The sequence below is a fragment of the Ascidiella aspersa genome, chromosome 3 (genome assembly GCF_963924565.1).
Source record: "Ascidiella aspersa chromosome 3, kaAscAspe10.2, whole genome shotgun sequence".
Taxonomy (NCBI): Eukaryota; Metazoa; Chordata; class Ascidiacea; order Phlebobranchia; family Ascidiidae; genus Ascidiella; species Ascidiella aspersa.
The window spans coordinates 2,550,518-2,575,244 of record NC_139449.1 but is presented as its reverse complement, the minus strand read 5'-3'; the positions used below and the strand labels follow the sequence as shown (position 1 = coordinate 2,575,244).

The 24,727-nt window shown below is 34.7% G+C and overlaps 1 protein-coding gene and 1 long non-coding RNA gene across 2 annotated transcripts; one reads left to right on the top strand and one right to left on the bottom strand.

The window, feature by feature from the left end:
• Window positions 1-7,868: 7,868 nt before the first annotated feature.
• On the bottom strand, window positions 7,869-22,452 carry LOC146158084 (NACHT, LRR and PYD domains-containing protein 5-like). The gene is made up of 11 exons (XM_083383763.1): window positions 22,321-22,452; window positions 21,751-21,829; window positions 21,597-21,656; window positions 19,629-21,205; window positions 17,650-17,837; window positions 16,098-16,213; window positions 15,794-15,876; window positions 14,303-14,458; window positions 10,179-10,334; window positions 9,264-9,419; window positions 7,869-8,033 (listed from the first exon to the last, which is right to left on the bottom strand). The coding sequence occupies exons 1-11, from the start codon at window positions 22,450-22,452 to the stop codon at window positions 7,869-7,871; spliced, it is 2,868 nt and encodes a 955-aa protein (XP_083239889.1).
• LOC146158085 (uncharacterized) lies at window positions 11,989-12,589 on the top strand. Its single transcript, XR_014494700.1, has 3 exons — window positions 11,989-12,122; window positions 12,259-12,384; window positions 12,492-12,589. It is a non-coding gene; the product is annotated as an uncharacterized LOC146158085 (long non-coding RNA).
• Window positions 22,453-24,727: the final 2,275 nt, after the last annotated feature.

The window sequence follows — 24,727 nt, the reverse complement described above, 5'->3', positions numbered from 1 at the left end:
AAAACATTTTAGTAAGTTTCCAGGAATCAAACAGCGGCAAATCTATAGTTAGAAAAGTTATCATAAAAATCTCAAGTTAACTAAGTCTAGTTTAAACAGGCAAAACACAAGGTTAAGTTTTATTTTGAATATATCTAAATAAAAGACACATTTATTTTAAATACTCTATTAACTTAGAGATACAAAATACCATTTAATATATGCCTCAAATTACCAAAAACAATTACCTTTTGATAAATCTTTATTTAAAGTTACACTAAATGGTTATTAATTAGTCTGTTTGGATTAAGTAATGCATACAATATATTTATGTTTAATGTTTTTCAACTTTAAACACAATTAAAAAAGAAAAAAACATTTCAACAGTTAATAACTATATAGTTTTATTGGGCAAGATTTTATCAAAATTGTTTATTTAATACACCTCACCTACTTCGCTTGTCGCAAAGTTAATATTGAGCATTTATTTTTGGAGCCTAGATTTTCAAAGCTAATAGCCACATCAACGGTTGCTTAATCTGTAAATGATTAACATGGACCATGCACTGAAAGTCTGTGAGAGTGTTTTAATAGTATAAGCATCCTTTAAATAAATATTTACATTACATGATCCAACTGAAATTTGTTAACATAACCTATGAAACATACAGCTTTTATGTGAAGTTTTATATTTTTGTGATGGAAATATTTATTCATATATTCTCTTATACTAAAATTACAATCTTGGCATACTAGAAGCTTTACCTAAGCAATCTTTATAGATTTCCGCAATACTATCAATGACAGTATGTGTTCTTTTGAAACTCATGTTATATTGGGCGTCCAGGAGTTGATATTGCTACAATATTTTTTATTTTGGGTCGAGTATTATTACATTTGTGTTCATTTATTGCACTTTCGATTTTGATAACTTGTTTCGGCGCTGGTCTTGAATCCTACCACATTTGTCCGAGGGTTTATATTGCTAACAATATTTGGGTTGGGGTGAGAGTTAGCGTTTGGGTGGGCCAAGTATTATTATTATATGTATTATCACATATTTATGCCTTCTTTGCAATTTCAACTTTGACAACTAGTTTCGTTAGCGTTAAAATAAATGTGGTGAGATTCTAGAAGACGTATTAACAAAACATATTCGCAATGTTTTATTTGGACAATAAAAAGAACACGTGTTAATGTAAAAATGTAAACAACCTATAATATCAAAACAAAATACATAGAAATCAAACTTTTACTAGATCAGTGATTCTCAATCTTTTTTCTTTCGCGGCCCATTTTCGTTGCACAAAAATTCCGTGGCCCAATAATTTTTTATGAAAGAACAAACTATAAAAAGATTTAGAACAAAAAATAGCGGAGCATATAAAACAGATTATTTATTCAAACGTGCATTAGGTATTGCTTCTAAACAATAAATTTACGTTCATTTACATTCCTTCTCAATTCCTGTAAAACTAAGTGGTATAGTCACACGCCTTTTTAACTAGGTTCTGCGGCCCACCTAAAAAGTTTCCATGGCCCACCAGTGAGCCATGGCCCACTGGTTGAGAACCGCTGTACTAGACGTTCAGAAATCTGTGCTGCTGGAAAAGGGTGCAATGAGTTTGGAAGTCACGACCTCTCTAATTCCATGTTGTATTGTCAATAGTTAGATCACGGGTCCAGGAGCGCGCATATGGTTTCCCAAACCATATTTTTGGCAACTGTTATTATTCAAACAGATTTGTTTTGTATTTACATTGTATTTTATTTACACTCAAAGAACGAGTGTTGCTTTAACTAATTGCTTTAACTAAATAATTTTGGCAGCGAAAAGCGTAAAATTAAAATGTGCTTTTTATGTTAAAAAGTCGGTAAATATGGCACACAGTGCGGAAAACGCTTTACTACCGTTTTCTATGCACAAACTGTAGTTCTATTGGGCAAGAAGGTGTATATTTCAACAGGTGAGACATGACCACCGTGCTATCTGAACCACTTAATGGGCCACTTAATATCGAAAGTAAACAAACTGTCATAGCATTTCAAAGTGCATACTGTCAGGTCGCTGATAGATGTATTGTACATTCACATAATTTAGCATAGCTCGCTTTCAATAAAAGAGCTTACAGCGCAGTAAAAACACGTGTTGCCAGTAAGGAGCGCATCGTTGACTCTTTTGCAGTAGAAAGGACACGACTAACGTTGAAGTAAAAGCGAATGCGTTGAGGATTAAAACTGGCCAGTTAACTAGCAGGATGCAGCGCACAGGAAATACGCCAGAAAGACTTTAGCAAACGCACAACAAACGCAGTACTGTAAATAACAAATACAGACGCTGATTCGCTACAACAGCAACTTAATTTGGAATTGATTTGTTTTAAAAAAATAATTTTGACTTTTATTTTTTTTAAAAATGACTTGTTTACATCACTGAGCATTTTTAAAACAGACTGCACTAGTCTTTAAATGAGACAGTTATCTGTTTGTTAAACAGTATGATAATCAACAAAACAAAGTCGATTATGACGTCACAGACGGCCAATACTCGACTTTCAATTTCACATAAACATAATACAGGTATTCATTGTTTATATTTTAGTATAAACCAAAAACATTCTTAATCAATGGCATCTTGCTTTTACATTAGAGATAAGGAAATCCAGACACAAGAAACGTACTCACAAATTGTTAGGGATCCAGGATTAACTTCGACATAAACATACACGGCTAAATTTCAGTTTCAGTTTAAGGTTCATCAATAATTGACTAAACAAGCGACCACCATAATATATTGTAAGGGCGCTGGTCTAGAATCCTACCACAACGCATATAATTTGGGTTAGCGTTTGAGTTGGAGTAGGTAAACTATTATTATTAAATAATAAATATAATATTACTTAACCCACACACCCCCTAAGGTTAACTAGCTAGCACCCTAACCAAACTATAGTGCGTTAATTTAATATTTGTTTCAACGCTGTGGTAGGATTCCAGACCAGTGCCTTGATAAGCTCCCAAGTTCTTAACTTTGTCTGGCTAATCAACAGAGATATCGAGCAAATGAATATCCAATTTACAGTTAAAAATATCAAGCTGAAAATTTCTGTGTTTTTTGCTAGGAACATTTTGCGAAATTAGAAGAAAAACAGTGACATTGTTACGTCATCAACATAGAAATTAAATACTTAAATCACATTTCTTGCTGTGAAAAATATATTGTCTTAAAGTTCGACGAGATTCAATGTTTGGTATCTTACTGAATGCGTATGCCTAAATTAGTATTTCCATAAGAAAATACTAAATTCATCTAAGTTTAGGCCTACAGGTTCAAACAGCTTTTATTAAAGCGGTTTATATGGAAGAGGTTATCAAATAGCATTTTCAAATATTCAGGTTTAAGTAAGTTTCCTGGTGCTTCAACAGATCATATTATTTACACAAAATCCTTACAATATTCGAGAGTTGAATATCAAAAACGTAGCAAACCACGTAAAAGTAAAGATAGGTCGTGAAAGCCTTAATAACAATAAAGTTCTGAAATAAGTGAAAACCTAATTACCACGGTGTCAGATTTGTCGTATGGTTTGTTTCGAAGCAATGGGCAACATAGTTCTTAGAAAATCATAATTTCTAGCTTAGCGTTCATGTTTGGAATAAGCATGTAATTTTGCAATTTTAAAGTGATCAGTTTCAGAGCAAACAAAAACAAAAATACAATATTTAACAAGTTGTAAAATACATTTAATGCACAACGGACAACATATAGGGCCTAGTTTAAAATTTAACCGCTCATGTTTTCAGTGTATAGTGTTGTTCAGTTTTTAAAATAGGCCGTATCTATTTTTGAAAATGACTTTTATGAAATTAAAGGTATCATATTAAGGGTTATTTAAAACCCACGAAAAACAACAAATACGAAAAAATTAATAATGCCTGGAAATTGATAGCATGCCTGGCAGCAACAATATATATATTCAATAAAAAAGACCGTAACAAATATCAAATTTGTACAATCCGAAAAAATGTAAATAAAATTGAAAATCTAATATTTCCATTGTGATAAAAGGAAATTACTGCGATAAAACATTTCTAGTAGGCTATTATAAGTTATAAGTCAATTCTCTCGATACACAAAACAACCGGCATAAGTGAATACATACATTTTAGATTACATAGGTGGAATGGTGGATATAATGTTTGAAAGGGAGAAAACACTTGGTGAAACAAAATTCACTGCAAAAAGTGCAAACCTTTGCGTATTTTCGCATTTAAAAAATACACATACGGTAGCCTACGGTTTCATTTCAATTTTGTTAAAAGCTACACTTTTAATAGTTCATTATAGCTTTCTTAAAAGCTATGGCTCCAGTTGAAGACCTGACCTTTAATATATCTCGTTTAGTCTATTGAAGAGCAATTGATTTTTGCATAGGGATAAACTTTATTGAATATTGAAACGAATCCCGAGTTTCCAGCTAAACAAACCGACACCGCAGGTTTGTTTTAAATTAGTGATTTCAAAACTTTCGGTGGTCAAAGTTCACCATTAGAGATTTACCTGTTATGTTCACTAATATGAAATATTACAACATTTGACACAGCAAGACGATGTCACTGTGATTAAAAATGTTCATTAAAGGACTTGGATTTTATTTGTTCTGATGTAGGTAATCTGCAGGGCAGTATAGTAGTTTGTTCTTTTTGTGCAAATGATATCTAAAATCTGTAAAAGAAGGAAAAATCAAACTTTTAAATTTTGCAGAAACAACACATTAATTATTTCGTGTTATGTTGTAACTCTAGTTTTGCGTACCTTCATAATCAGCTGACTTGATAACGATTTTATGTTTTTTTTGTGGATTTTTGTCACAGTGTTTGCATTTTTGAATCACAGAATACATTCTTTTCTGGAAGTATTTGTCTCTGATACAAAAAAGATGTTGTTAAGCATAGTAATTTAATCAAATTGTTGAAACACTTAAAAAATCCCAAAGTTAATTTTAATATGCCTTTCACCCCCCCATGAAAAGCAATTTGGCATTTTCAATTAAATATCACTGAGACAACTTGAAAATAGTGAAGCTTGTTGTCGGACACGCGAAGCGCGAAAAAATTAAGTTTAATTGGTTAAATTGGCGCTAAACTGTAAATTCAGGCTTTTCGCATTGGGCACACAACAGATTGCTACAAATTGTTAAATAATTTTCCTGGAGGTATTTAGATCTAAAATAATAAAAATATATATTTTAGCACAACGTCACTAAACAATGTGACAAACTAATAACCGTTTACCTTCATTTTTACAGACCAGATAAAAGTGAAAGTTGTTTTTTCGCAATCTCCTTGGAAAACTATTTCCTTCAATTAGTACAATGGGATTAATGCTCATATACCGTCGTTGCCAATTGGGATTTTCACTGATGATAAGACGCGTCATCTAGGAAAAAATTAAAGCATTTTGTTAAAGCGGGGTTTCTTGGCCTGTTTTTTATCGTTTTGCATGATTTTTTTTTTAAACTTTAGCGTAAGTTTTTTTTGTTGGTGGCAAACTCTGTTCAAAAACAAATTTAAACACGAAAGATTTTTTGTTTTGTATATATATATATATTTGAGAGGGGGTTGCTACTGACGACAAGTCTCGTCATCTAAGAAAAATACAAGCATTTTGTTAAAGCGTTGTTTCTCAACCTTACACCATAACGCGTAACATAATTGCGTACAGTTAAGTCTAAGGTGGGAGTTTTTAAACATTTTTTAAACGCCGACCCCAAAAATAATAGTTTGCGTGGGCAACGGTCAGCATGAAATTTATAGAGATGACGTCATAAACTACCGTCGTAAAACAAGTTAAACCGAAAAAACCTTCTGTTTTTGGTTCAAAAAATGTAAAATTGACACGGAGCTTAAGTACATTACAAAAGCGGCAAAACGTGTTTTTTAACTAAACTCTTTTCTTTTAAAAAAATGTTTTATTTTTCATTATGCACGCGTATTTTAATAGGTCTTTATGGAGCCACTGAAAAGGGGTTTGCGGTAACGGTCTCCAGTTTAAGACAACCTTTTGGGCCTCTAAAATGGCTTGATGCCCCCCTGATGAAAAAATTCCGTTAAAACAGTGTTTCTCAACGTTTTTTTCTCGGCAATTGAACATCTAAAGCTGCAGAAAACAGCGGTCTTTGTCTTTGGCAACCTCTGCACTGAACTTTTTGTAAGTAAACGAAAAAGTTAGCTTTAATCAGTGCGAATTTAAATAATATGAGCCATGCCTTCGTGATGCTTCGCAATATCCTTAAATTTTACATAAATCTTATTAATACCCAATTCATCTAATCCAGGGGTTCCCAACCGTTTTGCGACCTCGTACCACTTGGATGCTCTGTACTGCCACGCGTACCACTTCGCGCAGAACAACTAATTTGATCGAATCGTATTTTATTCAGAAGAAGAATTTCGTCCTATTTTTAGCTTACAACTAGCATTATTCTAATGCTATATGTAGCTAAAGCTATAAAACAGTAGATGATATTTATGAAGAGCAATCAAAATATATCTATTTCTATATTTGACATAATTAACATCTACTGTCCCACAGCGTTGTACGGGGTTTAAAACAACTGTGCACAACTGACATGACCTGTATTTTAAAAATCGTATTGTTACTAAAACAACAGAAATAGTTCTAAACAATTAGAATAGGCTTCGGTATTATTTTTTTGTAAACGAAACCAGATAAACAAAGTATAAAGTTGTAAATCCATTTTTTGTGAAAAAAAACGGAAGCTGCTCGCGTACCACCTAAAAAACCTTCGCGTACCACTAGTGGTACGCGTACCATAGGTTGGGAATCCCTGATCTAATCTAACCATGTGAAACTACTGCAGTCGGCGACCCTACTACATCAAACTGTCACACAATTTTGAGTCGCGACCAATAGGTTAAGAAACACTGCGTTAAAACAAAAACAAAATAACGCCTACCGGTTTCGGCATCGCATTAATAGCACGGGTCAAGCCATCAAAATTGCTCATGGAACAACAATTCAACATCAGATATTTGATGTTGTGGACGCACTTTTCTAAGGCCAAAGCTCCTTGGTCACCAATCGGGTTATGGTCTAGACCGAGACAAGTCATCTGGAAAATATTTATTAGGTTAGAGGTTTTGATCTTATATTTCAAGCACACTAGAAAAATAATTTCATTTACTACCTTGTGTATTTCACGTTTTAACTGAAGATGAACAACGATGGGTATGTTATTGGTCTAAAAAAATTCTTAACCTTTTTAGCGCTCGTACCCTTTGAGTTTTCATGAAATTTTCCCGTACCACATGTCTACAATGGCCGACGAAAGATAAATCAAATTGTAATAATAGAAATAAAAATCAATGTATTTATAACTTATGTGATGAATGTATTAAATTAAAAACAGTCTTGTAAGTTCAACAATATTTACAACACAAACAATCAGTCAATTTAGTAATGTCTTTATGTTATTGCTTTCCGTAAATTACGTATTCTTTACAATTATGCCTAAAGAGAGCATAATTTCACACTGCATGTCGCACCCCCTGCTTTGGGGCTTCGTACCACCAAGGGGTACACGTACCCCTGGTTAAGAACCCTTGCTCTAGAGTCTAGGTTGTAGTTAACGTAGAATGAATATCAAAGCCCACACAGAAGTAGTTAGCATTTGGTGAACGTTTGGTGGACGTTTCGAATAAATCTCAAGTTAATGGTTGGAGGTTGTGGTTAGACGTATAGAATGAATTTCAAAGCCCATTCAGAAGTTATCCACAGGCATACCAATATTAATCTATTTTAAGAATCACTATTTCCAATTGTATTTAGCTGTAATTGTAATTCTACCGGCTTTAAGTTATCGCGCTCAACACACCGGCTTGCGGAGACGCGACACGCTTTCGGCCAGCCGCGAGATGTCGCTAATGTCGCATTCGTCGAGGTCTAGTTCCTCGATGTTGTGAAGGCAAGTCGAAAGTTGATCAGCTCCGCTGTTTCCAATCTCGTTGCCGGACAAACAGAGGTATGTCATCTGAGCAAAAGGCGTGGTTAGTATGACTTACAAAATAAAGCAGAAACATGTTGAAAATAAATAAAGATTTATTCGAAGCGTTTACAAAATGCTACCTACTTCTTTATAGACTTTGCTTTTAATTCTACGTCGAACTACAACCTCCAACCCATATGTTCCAAAGCAAATACAGTGTTACTCAAAAAAACATAAATATAAAATTATTAATTTTTTTGTTATGTTTCTTTGAGTGGTGTCATTGTTATGTTATGTTGCTTTGAGTGATGAGTAAAAATTTTGACTGAAAACCTTCTTTATTTCTCGAGTTAAGGGACTTTTGGTTTTTGGCCTGTTCAAAAACAAATTTAAACACGAAAGATTTTTTGTTTTGTATATATATATATATTTGAGAGGGGATTGCTACTGACGATAAGTCTCGTCATCTAAGAAAAATACAAGCATTTTGTTAAAGCGTTGTTACCCAGCCTTACACCATAACGCGTAACATAATTGCGTACAGTTAAGTCTAAGGTGAGAGTTTTTAAACATTTTTTAAACGCCGACCCCAAAAATAATAGTTTGCGTGGGAAACGGTCAGCATGAAATTTATAGAGATGACGTCATAAACTACCGTTGTAAAACAACTTAAACCGAAAAAACCTTCTGTTTTTGGTTCAAAAAATGTCAAATTGACACGGAGCTTAAGCACATTTAATAACCGGCAAAACGTGTTTTTTAACTAAACTCTTTTCTTTTAAAAAAATGTTTTATTTTTCATTATGCACGCGTATTTTAATAGGTCTTTATGGAGCCACAGAAAAGGGGTTTGCGGTAACGGTCTCCAGTTTAAGATAACCTGTTGGGCCTCTAAAATGGCTTGATGCCCCCCTGATGAAAAAATTCCGTTAAAACAGTGTTTCTCAACGTTTTTTTCTCGGCAATTGAACATCTAAAGCTGCAGAAAACAGCAATCTTCTTTGTCTTTGGCAACCTCTGCACTGAACCTTTTGTAAGTAAACGAAAAAATTAGCTTTAATCAGTGCGATTTTAAATAATATGAGCCATGCCTTCGTGTTGCTTCGCAATATCCTTAAATTTTACATAAATCTTATTAATACCCAATTCATCTAATCTAACCATGTGAAACTACTGCAGTCGGCGACCCTACTACATCAAACTGGCACACAATTTTGAGTCGCGACCAATAGGTTAAGAAACACTGCGTTAAAACAAAAACAAAATCACGCCTACCGGTTTCGGCATCGCTTTCATAGCACAGGCCAAGCCATAAACATTGCTAATGGAACAACAATTCAACATCAGATATTTGATGTTGTGAACACACTTTTCTAAGGCCACAGCTCCTTGGTCACCAATCGGGTTCTGGTTTAGACTGAGACAAGTCATCTGAAAAATATTTATTAGGTTAGAGGTTTTGATCTTATAATTTTAGCGCACTAGAAAAATAATTTCATTTACTACCTTGTGTATTTCACGTTTTAACTGAAGATGAACAACGATGGGAATTTTATTGGTCTAAAAAAATTCTTAACCTTTTTAGCGCTCGTACCCTTTGAGCTTTCATGAAATTTTCCCGTACCACATGTCTACAATGGCCGACGAAAGATAAATCAAATTGTAATAATAGAAATTAAAATCAATGTATTTATAACTTATGTGATGAATGCATGCATTAAAAACAGTCTTGTAAGTTCAACAATATTTACAACACAAACAATCAGTCAATTTAGTAATGTCTTTATGTTATTGCTTTCCGTAAATTACGTATTCTTTACAATTATGGCTAAAGAGCGCATAATTTCACACTACATGTCGCACCCCCTGCTTTGGGGCTTCGTACCACCAAGGGGTACACGTACCCCTGGTTAAGAACCCCTGCTCTAGAGTCTAGGTTGTAGTTAACGTAGAATGAATATCAAAGCCCACACAGAAGTAGTTAGCATTTGGTGAACGTTTGGTGGACGTTTCGAATGAATCTCAAGTTAATGGTTGGAGGTTGTGGTTAGACGTAGAATGAACTTCAAAGCCCATTCAGAAGTTCTCCACAGGGATACCAATATTAATCTATTTTAAGAATCGCTATTTCCAATTGTATTTAGCTGTAATTGTAATTCTACCGGCTTTAAGTTATCGCGCTCAACTCACCGCCTTGCGGAGACGCGACACGCTTTCGGCCAGCCGCGAGATGTCGCTAATGTCGCATTCGTCGATGTACAGTTCATCGATGTTGTGAAGGCAAGTCGAAATTTGATCAGCTCCTCTGTTTCCTATCTTGTTGCCGGACAAACAGAGGTAGGTCATCTGAGCAAAAGGCGTGGTTAGTTGCAAAATAAAGCAGATACATGTTGAAAATTAATAAAGATTTGTTCGAAACTTTCAAAACGCTACCTACTTCTTTATAGGCTTTGATATTCTTACGTTTAACTACAACCTCCAGCCAATATATTAACAATTATTCGAAGCGTTTACAAAATGATACCTACTTTTGCATAGGCTTTGATATTAATTCTACGTCGAACTACAACCTCCAACCAATATGTTCCAAAGCAAATACAGTGTTACTCAAAAAAACAAAAACACAAAATTATTATTTTTTTGTTATGTTTCTTTGAGTGGTGTGATTGTTATGTTATGTTGCTTTGAGTAATGAGTAAAAATTTTGACTGAAAACCTTCTTTATTTCTCGAGTTTTGGGACTTATGGTTTTTGGCCCGATTTGAAATTTTGTACGTTTATCAATTTTTGAAGGAATATTAATAACTTATCCCTGAATAATTGGCGGTTAAGTTATATTTCATTTTGACGAGTAGCTATCACCCTATTAGCCTTTCCACATGGCCGCTTCAAAGGTGGCTTTAAAGGTGGCCTGGCCACCTTTGCCTCCGAAAAAGCCACTTTTCCGCCAAAAAGGTGGCTTTTCGCTGGCCCTACTCCAGAGTAGGTCCAGGCCACTGTGGCTTTTGCGAAAGGTGGCTTTTGGGTGTGTGTATCGTAAGGTTTTCGGTTTGCCCAGTTCACCTTCTAACTAATTTCGGGTTATGTGTTGTTAAGTGACGATTTTTACGCAGCCATGTGTTCCATAGCGAAGGCAAGGTACATTTTAGTGACAAAAGGTGTATTGTAATTAAAATTTAGGCGCTCGTCTAGAATCCTACCACAACGAACATTATTTGGGTTAGGGTGCCGGTTAGCGTTTGGGTGAGTCCAGTAATAGTGTTAAACAATATTACTTGACCTACCCACACCCAAACACTAACCGACACCCTAACCCACATATTATGCATTGCTTAATAATCATTTCAACGTTGTGGTAGGATTCTAGACCAGCGCCAAAATTTATTGTATAGTTAACGGTTTTAGAATACTGTGTGCTAGGTTCACCTTATTTTGTACTTTGCAACACACGTTGCTGTGATTTAAACGATCAGTTTTTTTGCGCGACAAAGCTATTTGCAGCTGCCACAACGTGTTTGGAGAGGTCAGCAGCACATGCCTTGTTATGGAAAAAATAATTTTGCTGAAGAACCCGCAGTGGCTTTAGAGATAAATTGCAGTATGTTTATCTGTTTTTTGGGGGGGTATTGTATATTTTCTAAATCACTTCGGTAAGTGTGTGATGCTATATTTTGCAATATTTTTTGGTTGTTTTAGCAACTGCTCTGTATTTTAATTATCTTGTTACAAAACAAAAGTGTTTTATTTCCTAACTTTAATTCTCTTTAATAGCTTGCCATGAATTCTAGGGCAAAATGGTCAGAACAAGCAACCTGTAATCTTATAATTGTATTCAATAGAATAATTTGTTGGAAAAATGAATTTGAAAAATGTCCGATTTTTTGTTTCACGCAATTACAAAGGATATTCCTCCTCAAAGTAAGTGCATGAAGATTTTTCAATTTGTTTGCTTACTTATTCTAATGACAGTTCATCAAACAGGTTACGAACAAAATAACAAATGGAAACAAAATCAAGAAACTTGCAATGACCTTTGTGGTGGTCTAAATAACTTTGTCCTCATCAACCAAAGCAATGTCTCGACCATATTTCCAACTATTAAACAGAATATTAGCATCCTGTCCTAGCAGTATGGTACGTTTTATTGCAATTTTAATTATCAGGTATTATATTGCTAAATTATTTTCATCCTGCTGTTTTTTTGACAACTTTTGGGTATTTAAATATGTTCTATAATGTGAAAAGTTTAGCAGTGTCTTGCTGTCTTTAGGCATCCGCCAGTGAGGGTGTTGAATTCATACCAATTCAAACTCAGGAACATCAATTCTCATCTCAAGCTGTTGACAACTGATGAACCAGCACACCACAGCAGTCGCTGAGTCAGTTGGGGTAACAGGTAAAATTTGAGTTTTATTTTGTTTATTTAGTAAAACTCTTAGTTTTGTCCGCAACGTCAAATTTACTTACTACTGAACTTCAAATCATTGTTTTTATATTGTATAGAAAATGAATCAGAAAAGTCTTTGGACGAAATGATAAAATTAATTGCTGATGAGGGTGAAAGGGATAGAGCAAAGATTTCACAAGAAAATGGAAAGATGATTAATGCAATGGGAGAACAAAAACATTATTGATGCCCTCCCTTAAAGTAAATAACTTCCCTTACTTTGGTAGCTTTAACTGAATTTGTTTATACCTTTCTTTTTAAATGGTTTTTAAAATCACTGTATGTCAACATATTAAAGAAATGTTTTTTCTTGTTCGTTTTTGTCATTCTGTTTTTTAAATGCACTGTACACGTTTTTTTTTGTAATTTATTATCTTGCTATATCATTTTTGTTATTAACATTTGCTATACATCTTGAGTTTTTATTTGAATAAACATTTAAAAATATCAAAATTGATAACTTGTTATCATTGCACAATTGTCAGCAAGATATTGACAGATGATGTTCCTCACTAAACTATTCACTGTTGAGCCTGTACCTTGTGGTATAATGGCAGGTAACCTTGTGGTATAATGGCAGGCTTAGATATATCTCTATAAAATATGGAAGGTCTGGGGTTCTTTTATGTTCACAAATATTATGCAAAATAACAAATTGTGAAAATCCTTTGTGCATCTGAAACTTTGACAGCAATCCGCTTTTGCAAAATCATCTTTAATAGGAAAAAATGAGGATATAACAATTTGTAGTCAGCAACCGCCGTCTCTTTCTTACTTTTGGTTTCCAAATAAACTTGTCTCTTTTAGCTACTATTTCATATATCTCCAAAATGCTACATCTTGGCAATAATTTTTCGGTCTGTTATCGCTTGTATACCCAAAGACAACCGTACGAATGATAGAAAACTCTGGCACAAACAGCGTTCACTTTATCTAAACGGCCATGTGAATTGACCGCTAAAAGTGGCCAAAAAAGCCACCTTTTTCAGCCGGCCACCTTTGAAAAAGCCACCTTTCAAGTTGGCCATGTGGAAAGGCTATATGTAAGTCACTTAGGGCACATTTTAATTTTAAGGCCGAATATGACTAAATATTAATAGTCATAAATATGAATATCAATATTCATAAATATATTAATATTCATAATTTCATATTTATGAATATTAATACTTTAATGTTTTTTTTTATGTTTTATTGCTGGCTAAATTAGGTCGCTTTGAGTAATGTATAGAAATTTCTGATTGATATCTTGTTTACTTTGTGGTAAGATTTATTATAATAGGTTCAGAGCTTTCAATTTTGACTTTTTCAAATTTACGAAACTGCTTTTTGTTTTAGAATTTGCTATAGGTAGACACTGAACTTTACAAGGAACCCTTTTGATTTGTCTAACAATGACCAACTTGCCTTTTAGTCAATCATCTACGATGCCTTAAAAGCAATTTATATCTAAAATACAATTTTTAACTTGGGGCTGCACTGCTGGCGCTTGAGCAATACGCAGACTTGGCTTAAACTTTATAAAATTCCATTTTTTTCATGCGATGGTCTAACTCAGAATTTTCTTTCGAATAACAGAATCTGCCTGAATTCAAATGGTAAAAACAAACAATTCTGGTTACACGTCAATGATAAAGTACAGAACTTAGTAAACCGAAAATCAGTTTGTTTAGATCTTATATTATGATAAATATATTTCGCTGTTAAAAGCATCACCAGTATCCTAATTCGAAAGAATCTATATGGTCTAACTCTAAAGATTTTTGTTTACAAAAATATCATTGGAAGAAAATAAATAAGGTCACCCAAGCTACGCTGTTAAACCTAAGGTAAGCCGTGAAAAACGACTAAACAAACACCGACTTACTGGCTGAGGCAATGTCTCAATACTTTTCGTAAGCGGTGAAATGTCACTGATGTGGCAGTTTTCTAATTCCAGTTCTTCCAGGTTATGGATGCAGTTGGCCAGTGGTAATACACTCGCATTGGTGATGGGGTTGTTTTTCAGGCTTAAAACACCCATCTGTAAATAGAGGAAATAAACTTCACATATCTTTGCGTTGAAATTTTTCTCTGCCAGGCAAAATAGAACCCCCTGTTTTGCTTTAATGTTGACCAGTGCTGTAAACAAGTCATTTTGACAATACTCCAGTCCAAGTCAAGTCATTCTGAAAATACTCTAGCCCAAGTAAAGTCATTTTGCAGAACTTTAAATTATTAGTTAGCCAATTCAAGTCCCAGTCAATGGCATAAACATAGGTATTAAACTGTCTAACTTTTATACCGTTATAGAACTTGTTCCATGCCGAGCAATTTACGTAAAAAAGCCAAAAAAGTAAATATTCATATAACAGTTGACTTAAACCATTTTAACTAAAATTTATTCAATCAAAGCCCTTAACATCAAGTCAAGTTGCATAAACGACTTTGACTCTGGTTTTACACAAAAAACTACTTTGTAAAAATAAAACAGCACAGATAGCAGTTTTATTTAAAAGCAATTTTAATTACATTTATTACCAAGTTAAAATATATTATATGTTATGTGAGGGCCACCATATACTTTCTTCAGCTATTACAGACTGTATTGTTTAAAATTAGGTTATAAACAAAATTGTGAATGTTACAATGATAAACAGAACTAATGTACACATGATAAAAAATATCGTTTAGTTAAAAATTGGCCATAAAGTTAATTGTAATCCCAATCAAGGATACAAACTTTTATTTTATCATTGTGATATTCTGAACAGGGACCGAGGTACAACCCAAGTATAAAAGTTTAATTAAAAACAGGTCCATATAACTATTCTAGAGAATCTACCAAGGGGATGTATACTAAGGGTGGAGTGAAAAATCATTTTTCTTCCAAATCAAAATTGAGGGGGTCTAAAATGCTGACAAAACATCTAAAACCGTTAAAAAAATTGGATTTGGGAAATTACCTTCTAAACCGACTTGGCTACCTCCCCCCAAAGGTCATGCAGGGGTCAAAATTAGCCAAATCGGCCATAACTCTTTTATTTGATGTGCTAGAGAGTTGGTTAGTGGCTCAAAAGATGCAGAACATACATGTTTCTATTCAAAATAATATAATTTTTTCTTCTAAAAGGAGCAAAAATCCATGAAATTTACAAAAAACTAAATTTTGTCAAAAATTTCAAAATTTTTCATTTTTATCTAAAAAATTATAAAAAAATGACGAAGAAATGTGGCATTGAAAATCTAAATATACTGCATACATTACACATTGATAACCATCCAACCACAATACTGATATTGGACACTATACTGTTCTTAAACAAATTGGTTCTTTGTATTGAAATATGGGATGAGTATTTTCTATTTAAGTTTTTGCCGATTCATCCTCGTCTTGCAAATCCAGCAACAGATGATGGAGCTTGACATGACGCTTGAATGCTTGATTGAGACAAGGGTGGCCTAACCTGAGAGATGTTTTTGTTATTGCTTTAATATAAAAGACATAAGAGAGTTTTGATGACAGGAGGTTGCTGTAACGGTATATCCATTGAACTCCATGAAATCATCTGTTCGTATGACTTCGTCTTTTCGTTTATTTTGCAATGATAAAACGTGAAATATCACGACCAGTGTTAATGTCAGCTGATTTGGACTCATTTTCTGGTTCAATGAAACATTACCTGTACCTTCAAAATCCTCATCGACAGTCATCTTGAAACTGCCTGAACTACCCCGAATAGCTTGTATTTGGCTGACTCCAAAGTGACGACTGTCTTCCTGTCCATCCTCAACATCCCTATATGGATGTTTTTCGGCATGGGCAAAAGACATTTCTTTGCAATACTCTAAGCTATATGTATCTAACTTGTTTATTTGGAAATCGTTCTGCACCTATCATATTTAAAAAAGTTCCAATCTGCCAGTCTAGGTGGATAACACTGGTATTTAGAATCTAAAGATATCATGATTTAGAAAAAAAAACATTTTCTACACTTATTACTCTTTTTCTGTATAAAATGTTTAGTTTTATGAATTCTGTATAAAATGTTTAGTTAAATGGCTTCGAAATTAAAAAAGATGTGTAAGGTAACTGATGGATCAAAAATTATTTTCAATGTGATCGGTAGAGCACAACAGTTTCCAAATAAACGAGTCACATATCGCGGCAAGTATTGCAACATATCGCTGAGGGTATTGCAAACCAATGCCTTTTTGCTCATAACATAAACGAAAACATCCTTGTGGGGATGTTGAGGATGGACAGGAAGACAGTCGTCACTTTGGAGTTTTTCCTGATAATTGACCAAGTTTCCTATTTTTTGGCAAACAATTTTTTTTGTCTGGCGTCAGACCAAGTTAACTTAATTTTTGAACGAATATTAATAACTTATCCCTGAATAACTGGCGGTCGAGTCATGGCTCTTTTTGAGTAGACTTGTAGGTATCACCCTATGTATGACACTTTTATCACGCTTAAATTTTAAGGTCGAATGAATATATTTTAATATTTATAAATAAGAATAGTAATTACTTTTTGTTTGAGCATAATTTAAAAAGAGTACAATGTTGCCGTTTTACATTGTTAAATAGAGTTTTACATTGTGACACAAAGTATTTAGAAGTGTTTATAATTACATGTTTTTTTCTCAGGTATTTTTTCATATGTTGTTGTTGTTTAATGGTGAAAGTAATGCATTGAACAATAAGCACCACTAAGCTGTTAAAAATAGCCCAAGGGTGTTGTCCAATTGCTGGATAATTGGGTGTCCAGAAAAGACTTTGAAATGCGCCGCCACTTCAATTGTTTTATTGTGCTGTAATCGTTTTGCTAATTAAACAGTCAGGCGCGTTTTCATACCGGTGTTGAAAGATGATCGGCCAGTGGCGAAACATCAGTTATGCCACAGTTGTTGAGATCCAGTTCATCAATGAGATGAAGGCATTCGTTCCGGGTTAAATAAGTTTATCCGTATAATCATAAGATAATTTAATTTATTATAATAATTCTTTACAAATGAATATTCGACAGCTTTATTTACATTAACAAAAAATGACGATTAGAAAACCTAATAAAACCTCTACTTGCGCTCTTAACGTCTTCAGAATTTAAAAAAATTTGAACCAGTAATTCCATACTTGCATTACGTTTATCAGGAGCATTTTTTTTACAGCTCTGAACCTGTTCGTTAAACTTAAAACGTTGAGTGTTGGAATACATGTGAACCTAAATACAGCAGCTGAACTCGCTTAAAAATGGACTTTACCGGCGTTGAACGTTGTGAGATGTTGTCAGCCAACTGTGAGACATCGGTAATTCGGCAGCCGTCAATTATCAGCTTGTCAATCAGATGAACACACTTGGTTAACGGCTCCAAACCATGGTTGCCGATAGGAACACCACCAACATCGAGTCGCCCAATCTAAAAAAACATGTAAGTGAGTAATTATAATCAATAACATCTCATATGGTAATGGTAAATGTTAACCAACGTTACGACTAGGGATGTTCAAAGTAGAATCCCAAGGTATTCTAGAATAATAGGTTTCGAATTCTAGAATAACGAATCCAGAATAGCGAATCCTAGTATATTTTTATTAAATTATTTAACCTCGATTTTGTTTGGGGAAGGGATTAATCTTAATCTACCCTACAGGGCCCACAATCACAGCAATAAATCGCCCAAACAATTTTCTAACATGTGTACATTATAATAAAAAAACTCTCTCATATGTTTAACATTCTTAACAACTGTCATCTGAAGCCGTTCTGTAAACTGGAATATGTCAACTGTCCAGGTTGTGTCCAAAACTTATATTTTTGCCAATAGTGAGAAAATGCAACACTGCACACAGAAGTCTTAAGCAATTCGGTCCTGATTTTGAAAGCATTGTTAAGTCTTATTGCTTCTTTTTTGACTAACATGATCTGTTATGCAGTCAAATGATGTACTGCAAAGAATACAAAGTTATTATTGACATAACGAATTCTTGACAATTACGTTGTGCATAACTGCATAACTTCCCTGAATATTGGCCTAAAGTTGACCTTAAGTAACCCCATAGCGCATTTTGTGGACGGCCAGCACGTTTTGCAACGCTATGTTACTTTTGCAACTTAACGAATTTATGGAAATTGCGAACTCCAAACCAGACATTACACGTTAGTCGCTCGCCCAATAACGCTTGATTGACACTTAATTATTAGACGAACGTTATCGCGAGACGCAGTAATTGGTCGCCCGAAAAAATGCTGACACTGCACTACGGGGTTACATTTAAAGCAAGCACTATAAATTGGTCGCCGCAGCGCCAGGCCAACTTACCACACGCGTTTGTACAATTAGGCGCAACAATCGGCGGTAAAAACATTAAATTATATCGATTCCAATTACCCGAAATAAACGGCAGAATTGGATTCGAATCCCATCTGGATTTGAATCCAAGGATTCGATATTCTACTTTGAACATCCCTAGTTACGACTATTAGCCGTACCTATTAAATATATAAAGCAACTTGCTCACTTCTATAAACTGTTGCTACCAGCATCAGGCATAGTAATAATATTAATCAAATGCAGCTCCCCTGGTAATTGTAATTGTTAACCAACGGTTCGGCAACGTTTTTCAAATCGCCTTCTGCAGGGCGAATGACACCGTAAGCTTGTAGTATACAATAAATGGAAAAACACAAATTTGTACTACGAGGGTTCGGTGCATTTCACCCTGACGAAGGCGATTTGAAAAACGTTGCCGAAACGTTGGTTAACAATTACAATTACCAGGGTAGCTGCTTTTGATTATGATTACTATGCCTGATGCTGGTAGCAACAGTTTATAGAAGTGAGCAAGTTGCTTTTTATATTTAATAGGTACGGCTAAAGGCTCTGGGACCACTAAGAACCACAATGAACATCAAAATCTTACTGCTACTCTCTGTTTTATTTACAGAGCTGGGCTATAGTTATGAGACAGTTTCGGTATATGAAAACAAGTAACTAGTTTACGTTAATTTATTTATTAGGAATATCCATTTTTAAGGTTTGGATTTTGGTGAAAAGCTTTCCGAAAGCATGCGATGTACCAAGCTCTAATAATTAATTACTTAGAAGAAACGTATACATTCGATTATGATTTTTACTTGTCTTGTCAGTAAATAATGTAATCGTGAAGTTCGCTCAAGTAGTGCACCTTACCGAAGAATGATACTTTACCTTGATATTATGCTCCGCTACAAGCCAGGCAAATCTCTCAAAGCTTTCTCCGCGGAATTTGCATGGCGTCATAATAACGTCATGACGACGAGATGATGCTTGCATGACGTAGGCGAGACTGGAGCTGTCGGTCTGAAAGAACGAACCTACAAGAACGATCTGATCGGGAAGATTTGTGACGAATGATTTTGTGATGACGTCATCGTGTGCTTCGTGGATCCAGCTCAGGACTTTTAAGAAGCTTCTGCTGTTGGATTTGAGATGAGATATGGCGAGGTCTTTCAGCATTTCTTTCCTTTCAAGAAACTTGGAGGAAAATTTAAAAGGGAGGTGGGTGGAAATTGTATTGTGACATAAACCGAAGGCACAACGGACAACAACTTCGTACTGATCTACAAGTAGGAGTGGAAGATGACAGGAGAAGTCCTCATCCGACATTACCAGCATTAGAAAAGCTGCGGCGAAAAACTCGTGCATGACTAGATGGGAGAAGTAACTCAGCTGGTCTCCATCCAAGATGGTCACCCTTAGATCAGTGGAATCGACAACAGCAAAGTGCAAAAAAGCGTGAATGGTTTCGTCGCTTAAACCAGCTTCGGAGACAAAATCTAGATCTTCTTTAATATCTAGAAGAAAGGCAATTGAAAGAATGCAATTAACTGGAACATAGCACATTGCTCTCAGGTTGTCATTTCTGTCAAGTACGGCTTTGATCTCTGGATACCTGCATCCACAGATCTGTTTTCCGAGAGCAATCTGATTTGCTGAATCCAAACCAAGAATTTCAGCAAGGAAAAGCGGTCGTTTGGACGAATGCAGTGAGTAAATCTGGCTTGGTCGAGAAGTGATGATTTTATAAGCAAGAGGAAGTAAATTACCGCCTATTAGGTTGACGAGAAAGGCCCAAGTACTGGATTCTTCGTACATGTTAATATTGGGTACTTTCTCACCAAACCGCTGGACATCCGCTTCATCCAGGCCATCAAAAGCAATCAGTGTGTACGGATCTTCAGCAATTGCCGTCAGAAGAGCTTCGTCCGTTTCTGGCGAGTGCTTCCAACTGGGAAGAATGCTGCGGAGCAAAAAATGAAGAAGATTCTTCGGTTCGCTTGAAAAGTCCATTTGTCGAATCGGAATGTAAAACAGGTAGGAGACCGGGTGCTGAAACTCATTAGCGAGGATCTTGCAGTTTAAAGAGCGTAAAAAGGTTGTTTTGCCGATTCCGGCTTGGCCTACAACCCCAGCCACTTTACATTTTTTTTCCAGGAAAGCGTTTTGCGCTTCCTCGCTTTTGCAAGTTCTCTTTGCCTCTTTGGTGGCGCATTTTTCAGCCTCAGTAAACAACTCGTCGACGGAGATGTCATGCTGATGTTCTTGGTTGAAGATCAGCTGCATTTCGTTTCGTCGACTGAAATGACCACGACTGTCTTCTTCATCTGGGATTCTCGAGGGGGCGTTGGACATCCGAAGCGGAACCGGAACCAAGGCCCGCTCGAGCTTTACCAGAAACGATACTTCGCCAGCTTCGACTTTAGCTGCACTTCGAAGTGCGGTTTTTAGTTCTAAACAATTCATATCTATTAAAACAGAGTTGAGGTTTGGGGGTCTTTTGAATGGATTTGGACAACTAGATATTTTATTTGTCCATTATAAAAAATTTGAGAAAAATGCTGCTAATGGGAGTATGTGGAAGTGGACTAGTTAAGTTTTTTATTCAAAAAAATAAAATGGAGTTTAATACTCAAAAAAATAAAATGAAGTTTATTTTATTCAAAAATAAAATGAAAATTATCATTTAAAAATATTAAAATTAAAATAGAATAATTTTTTTAAACCAGGGGATTATTTGGAAACAGGTCTTCTTCTTCTTCTCTTTGAATGGGTTTAGACTTTTTATTTTATGACAATACTTTATGATGCCAGCTCTGAACATTTAATGTCAACAATTTAAGGGTAAAGTTGATTTACCTTCAGATATTTCCTCTACAGCTTTCTTTACTGGGTTGGACACAGGACATATCTTGATCTCTAAAGAAAAAGCAATGAATTCATAAATTATTATCAAGCTACATTACAGATCCGTGCATAGTGTACCCAATTTGAAAAGTTGTGTGCATAGTACCTGTTGTATTTATATTAACATCTCTGGCATTAGCATTGACCATCTCAGCATTGATCGGTCCCCTGAAGTCATTTTGAACCTACATAAAAAAATAGGCAATTATTAAAATGAATTGCTTATAATACAGACTTCACAGTGTTCATGTGTGTCAGGATTGGCCTGGAATTAAAATTGCACCCGCCAGTCAGGCCAGTGGAACAAAACCAAGCAGTACTCACTATCACTAGGTAGATTCAAAGTAGAATATATCTGATCCTTAGATTCAAGTTCAAACTGGGTTTCTATTCCAATTATGCTGTTGATGTAGGGTAATTGGAATCAATATAATTTAATGTTTGCGCCTAATTGCACATACGCATACACATGTGACAATTTTAGATAAGGCCCATCGCTGTGGCGACACATGCATGTATAGTGCTTGCTTTAAATCTAGCTAGGTAGTGCAGCAAAAGCATTTACTTTAAGATAACCTTTGCCCAACAATTAAGTGTCAATCAAGTGTTATTGGGCAAACGACAGTGATTAATATTTTATAAGATTTGCCAATTCCAGATAAACATAGCGCCTTACCTGATATGACGAATGGCTGGGTAAAGATAAGGCATTGGAAGTCTTTTTTTTAGCTAAAGGTTGCTCTTCTCTAGATGCCTTTCGCTTAAGACAACCTTCAGTGGTGCTAAGCTGTGCCTTCGATTTATCCATTTTTTAAAGGTATATTGACAGAGATTGGTAATGTCGTTGTTTTAGAAACATTTCATGTTGGTCCCTTGAAACTTGAAATTTAGCTTGGTTTTAAAAGACCTTTTAGTAAGTTTCCAGGAATCAAACAGCGGCAAATCCATAGTTAGAAAAGTTATCATAAAAATCTCAAGTTAACTAAGTCTAGTTTAAACAGGCAAAACACAAGGTTAAGTTTTATTTTGAATATATCTAAATAAAAGACACATTTATTTCAAATACTCTATTAACTTAGAGATACAAAATACCATTTAATATATGCCTCAAATTACCAAAAACAATTACCTTTTGATAAATCTTTATTTAAAGTTACACTAAATGGTTATTAGTCTGTTTGGATTAAGTAATGCATACAACATATTTATGTTTAATGTTTTTCAACTTTAAACACAATTAAAAAAGAAAAAAACATTACAACAGTTAATAACTATATAGTTTTATTGGGCAAGATTTTATCAAAATTGTTTATTTAATACACCTCACCTACTTCGCTTGTCGCAAAGTTAATATTGAGCATTTATTTTTGGAGCCTAGATTTTCTAAGCTAATAGCCACATCGACAATTGCTTAATCTGTAAATGATTAACATGGACCATGCACTGAAAGTATGTGAGAGTGTTTTAATAGTATAAGCATCCTTTAAATAAATATTTACATTACATGATCCAACTGAAATTTGTTAACATAACCTATGAAACATACAGCTTTTATGTGAAGTTTTATATTTTTGTGATGGAAATATTTATTCATATATTCTCTTATACTAAAATTACAATCTTGGCATACTGGAAGCTTTACCTAAGCAATCTTTATAGATTTCCGCAGTACTATCAATGACAGCATGTGTTCTTTTGAAACTCATGTTATATTGGGCGTCCAGGAGTTGATATTGCTAGGGTATTTTTTATTTTGGGTCCAGTATTATTACATTTTTATTCATTTATTGCACTTTCGATTTTGATAACTTGTTTCGGCGCTGGTCTTGAATCCTACCACATTTGTCCGAGGGTTTATATTGCTAACAATATTTGGGTTGGGGTGAGAGTTAGCGTTTGGGTGGGCCAAGTATTATTGTTATATGTATTATCACATATTTATGCCTTCTTTGCAATTTCAACTTTGACAACTAGTTTCGTTAGCGTTAAAATAAATGTGGTGAGATTCTAGAAGACGTATTAACAAAACATATTCGCAATGTTTTATTTGGACAATAAAAAGAACACGTGTTAATGTAAAAATGAAAACAACCAATAATATCAAAACAAAATACATAGAAATCAAACTTTTACTAGATCAGTTATTCTCAATCTTTTTTCTTTCGTGGCCCATTTTCGTTGCACAAAAAATCCGTGGCCCAACAATTTTTATGAAAGAAGAAACTATAAAAAGATTTAGAACAAAAAATAACGGAGCATATAAAACAGATTATTTATTCAAGCGTGCATTAGGTATTGATTCTAAACAATAAATTTACGTTCATTTACATTCCTTCTCAGTTCCTGTAAAACTAGGTGGTATAGTCACACGCCTTTTTAACTTGGTTCTGTGGCCCACCTAAAAAGTTTCCATGGCCCACCAGTGAGCCATGGCCCACTGGTTGAGAACCGCTGTACTAGACGTTCAGAAATCTGTGCTGCTGGAAAAAGGGTGCAATGAGTTTTGAACTCACGACCTCTCTAATTCCATGTTGTGTTGTCAATAGTTAGATCACGGGTCATCAATCCAGGAACGCGCATATGGTTTCCCAAACCATATTTTTGGCAACTGTTATTATTCAAACAGATTTGTTTTGTATTTACATTGTATTTTATTTACACTCAAAGAACGAGTGTTGCTTTAACTGATTGCTTTAACTAAATAATTTTGGCAGCGAAAAGCGTAAAATTAAAATGTGCTTTTTATGTTAAAAAGTCGGTAAATATGGCACACAGTGCGGAAAACGCTTTACTACCGTTTTCTTTGCACAAACTGTAGTTCTAATGGGCAAGAAGGTGTATATTTCAACAGGTGAGACATGACCACCGTGCTATCTGAACTCCAATTAATATCGAATCTAAACAAACTGTCATAGCATTTCAAAGTGCATACTGTCAGGTCGCTTATAGATTTATTGTGCATTCACATAATTTAGCATAGCTCGCTTTCAATAAAAGAGCTTTCAGCGCAGTAAAAACACGTGTTGCCAGTAAGGAGCGCATCGTTGACTGTTGTGCAGTAGAAAGGACACTTTGACTAACGT